Genomic DNA, 6364 nt, shown 5'->3' with positions numbered 1-6364 from the left:
ATTCCTAATCAATAATCTAATCATTATAATATAAAATCACCAACAAATCTAAATTTTTTAAAGATCTCATTATTAAAACTTCCCATTCCTAATCAATAATCTAATTATTATAATATAGAATCACCATCAAAATAAAAAAGAAACATCCTACAACTTTCTAAACACACTAAAAATGTAACCTTTGAACCGGACAACCAAAATTGTGATACAAACCAAACAAATGACAAAAACAAACTGAAAACAAATACTAATCATTACAGACCAAAAAAAGGGTTAAAAAACAAACACTAAGTAACCAAATAAACACTAACCGCTACATACATAAGCCTTGTTTATACAGTATTTATGTACCTTTTATCATTATTGACCTACACAACCTTTGACAGATTTGAAAGAAAAATGGTTCAGCGCTGAAATGATTTGGCAATCTGGGAAATGTCATGAACAAACTTGTTCAAGCCGAGGAAGGACGAGCCACTTGTGCTAACTGCTTTAACTGCTGCCTCCTTCACTTTCAACACCCTTTGCCTCGTCTCCTCACATTCCATAATCCTCCTCACCCCCTTCTCCACCTCTTCTCTCCTAACAAACCTCTGTTCATCAACATCCACACCCTCAAAATCCATCCCAATCTTCCACACATCCTTCACAAATCTACAATTAAGAAACTGATCCATAAAATAAGGCCATCCCAGCATAGGAATCCCTAAGCTGAAACTCTCCATCACAGAGTTCCATCCACTGTGCGTAAGAAAAGCTCTAATGGCAGGATGTGACAGCACCTTCACCTGCGGCACCCATCTCACAATCAGCCCTCTATCTCCAATCCGTTCTAAAAACCCATGCGGCAAAACAGCAGGCTTCCCCTCTGCAATATCATTTCGCAAGACCCACAGAAAAGGCTGCTGGCTGCTCTCCAAACCCAGAGCAATCTCTTCAAGCTGTTCATTAGATTTGACGGCGATGCTACCAAAGGAAACATACATCACAGAAGCCGGCTGCTGGGTGTCCAGCCATGCAAGACAACTCTCGTCCTCTGCAAACATGCTCGTGGACCGCACGACATTTTTGTTCTCCAAAAAGTTGGGAAGAAACAGAGGACCCACAGCCACAGAAGGACACCCGTTTATAGACAGTGCTGCTACTGCTTCCCTCCCTTCCAACTCCTCCACCGTGTTCACCATCACGTAATCTCCTCTGTTCTGTACTCTACTCTGATGCAGATGTTTTTGTAATAAAACATCACAGGCACTCTTAGCGCGGTAGACAGACAACAGATCAGTCGGCAATAGAGGTGGAAGATTACCCGGCAAACAAGTGATCAGATTCTCCGGCCTCTTCGCTTCTTCCACTGAAATCACAATCCCACACAATAAAACATTCATGACAACAAATAGTAATAACAGCACATTAAGTTTTCACAATCTATATATTAAGAATCAATGTTTTTGGATTAGATTGTATGAAAATAAAATTATATCAACATTTCCGATCACAGAGTGTGATCCATCTGTGATCCATATCAGAATGATAGAGACCAATCAGAATAGAAACGAAAATATATAAAAAAAATGATCATATTCTCAGGCCTCTCCATTTCCATTAGCTTCTATTCTGACTTTGTGAAAATGTCAAAAAAAGTAATTGCACTTTCTGACCTCTTCACTTTCATTCGCTTCTATACTGATGGCTCTCTATCATCTTGATAATAGATCACAGAATGTGATCCGAAACGTTGATCTAAAAAACTTCACACAATCTAATCTAAAAAACTTCACAGAATCTAACCCAAAAAAACATTGATTCTTAAAAAACAATAATCCAATTGAAAGGTGAACAGAAAGCTAGGACTACCTACATTTCACAGGAATGTGTCCCTTAGCGAGAAGCCACTCTGCCTTAAACTGCGAAATACCCACGGCGGCGCACATTGTCCACACAAGAACTCTAGGCACTCGGAGATTTAGGGCCACCTGGTACGTGCAAGACATAAAGCTATCACCGATGATACATGTGATTGGAGGAACAGAGACCTGTTCTGAAAGAGAAACAAGAAGATGGTGCTCCAAAACAGGGGCTAAATTCTCCAGAGCGTTCATATAACCAACAAGATCAGTAAGACGATCATGCTCTGCAGGTAATCCGTCCGGGATGGTCAAAAACCGAAACCCTTGCGCCGCCTGTTGATGTGCATGGCCGCCGGAATCTAGCATGCGGCGGTGGCTCCATTCTGTGTTAACGAAGGTGATGAAGAATCCCCTTTGTGAGAGCAAGTGGGCCAATTGGATTAGAGGATTGATACTGCCTTGTACAGGGAATGGAGCCATGACTGCGTGCAGAGACTTGGCCATAGGTTGTGGTTAGTGGTGAGCGTACCTTCCTTCCTCCTTCTTGTATTGATTCAAAATCAGAGATCATACAGGCCAAACAGAAGAGTCGTGTACGACTGGTATAACTAAGATTGCTTTGTAGTATTATATTAGGGTATTAAAATAATGGTGTCAAGGGAATTTTAGATAATCCACCAGATGCAATCTAATTCTAGATTCTATGATCTCGAGTTACGACAGCAATCTTGTTGTAGATTTTTATGATCTTTCGTAGATTTCATGACAACTCGCGTACAATAATTTTGTTTTGTTTTTTCATGGCTTGCCTTTAATGAAACCAAAGTTTGTATTTACCTCCATTTATGTTGCAATGTACGTACTCTTATTCCATGGCTCGTCTTTCTTATCGCTCGTTTGTATTTAGGTTCTTTCAAAAGTTTTTGGATCTTTCGTTCGGAGGAATATTGGGTTTATCTATTTGTAACTCTACCATAGAGTATATCTAATTGTTAGTCTTGTTTTGTAAGGGGACATGCAAAAAGACAATATCTAATTGTTAGTCTTGTTTTTTTAACCAGGCATGTAAAAGATGACATCTCAATGTAATTGATTTACATATTCATATAAGTTGGACATTCTATGTTATATATTTTGTCATTTTCACTAAGTTCAAAATATAAAAAAGCAATATATTTTTATCTATCACTTTTTTCTAAGGATTGTCCATCTCTCTTTTTTTGTCAACTTTTTTATCAATTAGATAATACTAGTATATATATTCATAAAATAAAAGGTGGGCGATAATAAATCGTACACCCAGAGTCACTTGAGAGATACAAAAAAAATCATAAACATAAAAGCGACAAGACCAACACTAGTAGGAGGTAGGTCTTATTTTTATTAATTAGATAATAGTAGTACACATATTTTACCCAAAAAAAGGTGGGTGGATAAGAAATCATACCCCCAGAGTCACTCAGGGCAAGACCAGAAACAAAGAAGAAAAAAAACATAAATATAAAAGCCACTAAGCGGCAAGATCAACAATAGTAGAAGACTAGTCCCAGTCACCTAACTTACCCCATACATCAACAGAGTGAGGGGTGATGCCTGAGGGATTCCACCCATGTCCATCTTTCAATCTTGCGCCTAAGATGATGTGAACAAGTCCTTAACTAATATATTTCTGGATATTTCGCATTATTTAGTTTATTCCTAGATTGTATGATCTACAATCTTAATACATATTTTATGATCTTTCATAGATTTTATGACAACTCTCGTACAAGAATTTTTTGTTTTGTATTTTATCATTTGGCTTTAATGAAACAAAATATTTTCTCTCATTTGTAATCTATTTTCTTTTGAGTTTGGATTGTCTACTAACAAATCTCAGTCGGATATTATATTATGTTTTGTTAGTTTTTTTGCGAACAAGACCTTCAAAGAGACAACATTTAAAATGTCATTGTCATTGATCTTCATATCTATGTAATTTGGACATTCTGTAATGTATTGTCATTCCTTTTTCACTAACTCCAAAGTGCAAAAATAACATATTCTATCAACCACTCTTCTCTAAGTATAGTCCATCTTTTAGTCTTGCACCTAAGATGATGTGAACTAGTCCTTAACTAAGATATTAATACCTTATCTTTCTCTTTTTTTCCTCCTTATAAAATTTTTGATCGCGGTCTCATGTACAATTGAGTTGTATAGCTTAGTATTCCCTTTTTGGCCAAGATGCTTTGTGTTGGATATTAGAGTTGGTGGAATGTGTTGTTGTCATTGATGTCAACATTTTCTTGTGTTCTTGTGCTTCAGTGTTGCAAATTGTAAAGTGTTGGTTTGGTTGGTATTTTGCAGATATGTTGATGTGGATTTAAGGATTCAGATATTAGTATCTTTAGTTGTTTCAGCATGAGTTTCAGTGTTCTCGAGGGTGATTTGATCAAGTTATGTGGTCTGATATGATGTTAGTTATGTATTACAAAGTTGTGATTTATGGTTTGTATTGCTCCAGAATTGATTCATTATGTTGTGTAGATTTTGGAGAGTGGTTGGGACGTTCATGTGTGTCCTCAATTCGAATGGTTCATGATTTGAAGCTTCACAATTGTATCTTTTAGTTTTCCAGTAAGTTATGTTGGTGTTCTTGAGCTCCGAGAGAGAGATGATGATGGTCCAAGTTGTTGCGGTTGTTGTGGTGAAATTTACGTTGCTTGTTGGTGTTTCTAGATTGTGTGTTATGCGTGTTGTTGTTCTGCATTGATCATTGTGAGCGTTATTGAAGATTTTATTGGTCCAGTGGTATTCTTCGTGTTATACGACCTTCTGGTCGACCTGATGACTCTTGCGTGTTGCAGATGATTTTGGTGAGATATTAAGTGGTGTTGCGTGTTCGAGGTTTTGATTTGGGTCCATGTTATGTCCTTGTCGATATTGTATTGGTTTGCATATTGATTTATGTATTGTGTGATGTAATTTTGTAATTAGGTCTTATGAGTTGAGCTGACCTTGAAATTGAGGTTGATGATTTGTATAAATAAGTGATAATCATGTAAGACATGTGTCTATATTATTTGGGTGTTGTATGTGTGAACAAGGGAATTGATCTTTCGAAAGTGTGAAGAAGAGAAAAGAAGTGTTACAAAGTAGACAATGTGCTTAACCGAAACTATGATTAGGCATTTGGAGATACTATTCTTTCAGTTCATGTAATTTGGATTGTTGTCTAATCTTTGTAAGGTAGTGAGCCTTCCTAGCATTGTAGCCCTTTGTTGTTTTTGAGCAGTGAGCTCTAGGAAGTGTGCCTGAATGCATGTGCATTCCCCATTGTAATATTTACACATACTACTGTAGAGTATCATCATATTGTGGGTAGGTTCCCACTGTGATTTTTCCCTTGACTAGGATTTCCATGTCAAAAATCTTTGTGTTATGTGTCTTGTTGATGTGGTGTTTATCTTTATTATTGTTGTTCTTGATCAAATCTTAAGTTGAGGTTAATTTATTTAAGTTTGATGAAAACTGATTCACCCCCCCCCCCTCTCAGTTTTCTTGCATTGTTGTTACCAACAATTGGTATCAGAGCTAGATCCTCTAGAAGAAGCTTGCTCGCTTAAGGAGATCTAGGATGGCAATTGTTGTTTTCAAGAAGGAGAGCCTGAGATTTGATGGAACTAATTATACCATATGGAAGAACCGGATGGAGTGTCACTTGAATTGTCTTGGAGTTGATTATTGGAAGATCACAAAGAATGTCTATAATGTTTCTGAGAATGGTCTTGTTACTATAAATGAGATCAAGGATGTTGAACATAACGTAAGAGCCAAAGAAGCATCGTTGAGTGCCCTGACTAATTCAAAGATGAATAATATGGTGGGATTGCAGACTGCTCATGAGATTTGGGAGAAGTTAGAAACCTTGTATGAAGGAGACAAACACGTGAAAGTTGCTAAATTGCAAGCTTGAAAGGAAAGTATGAGCTACTGAGAATGCGAGAAGATGATAATATTTTATCCTTTATCGCTAAAGTGAACGATCTTGTAAGTTGAACATTAGATGTGTCGGTGGAATCATTGTTCAAAAGTTGAGATTGTAGATAAAGTGTTGAGATCCTTGCTTCCTACTTACAAACACAAAGTTGCCGCTATTGATGAAATCCAAACTGTGACAAGAGACATGCTAGTTGGTAAGCTTGTTTCTTTTGAATTAAGTGAACTTGGAGAATCACATGCTAAAATTGAGACTGTATTTAAAGCTACTATATCTGAGAAGAATAAATATGATCTGGGAGAGAGTTCAACTAGGGTTTCCATATATGAAAGAGAGATGAGAGAGAGGGAAGAACATGAAAGAGAATTGGAAATTCTTAAAGCACTTATTGCCAGAAGATTGCCTAAGTGAGTCGATAAGTATGAAGGGAATTTACCTTGGACATTTTGCTTCTAGGTGTCTGGAAAGAGTGTCAAAGTATGATAAGTCTTACAATCCTAATCACAAGTATAGATATCAGAAGAAGTGTTATTAT

At 36.9% G+C, this 6364-nt stretch overlaps 1 protein-coding gene across 1 annotated transcript; it reads right to left on the bottom strand.

The window, feature by feature from the left end:
* Positions 1-235: 235 nt before the first annotated feature.
* On the bottom strand, positions 236-2490 carry LOC131076874 (linamarin synthase 2). Its single transcript, XM_058014218.2, has 2 exons — positions 1859-2490; positions 236-1351 (listed from the first exon to the last, which is right to left on the bottom strand). The coding sequence occupies exons 1-2, from the start codon at positions 2349-2351 to the stop codon at positions 405-407; spliced, it is 1440 nt and encodes a 479-aa protein (XP_057870201.2). The 5' UTR covers positions 2352-2490; the 3' UTR covers positions 236-404.
* Positions 2491-6364: the final 3874 nt, after the last annotated feature.

Source organism: Cryptomeria japonica, chromosome 10, assembly GCF_030272615.1.
Source record: "Cryptomeria japonica chromosome 10, Sugi_1.0, whole genome shotgun sequence".
Lineage (NCBI taxonomy): Eukaryota > Viridiplantae > Streptophyta > Pinopsida > Cupressales > Cupressaceae > Cryptomeria > Cryptomeria japonica.
This window is presented reverse-complemented; position numbering and strand designations above follow the sequence as displayed.

What these genes read in the sequence shown, in the direction of transcription:
- LOC131076874 (XM_058014218.2), bottom strand. Translation starts at nt 2,351, where the DNA reads ATGGCCAAGTCTCTGCACGCAGTCATGGCTCCATTCCCTGTACAAGGC. An exon ending in GGGACACATTCCTGTGAAAT is followed by an intron (nt 1,352 to 1,858) that starts GTAGGTAGTCCT and finishes TTGTGATTTCAG; the next exon opens with TGGAAGAAGCGAAGAGGCCG.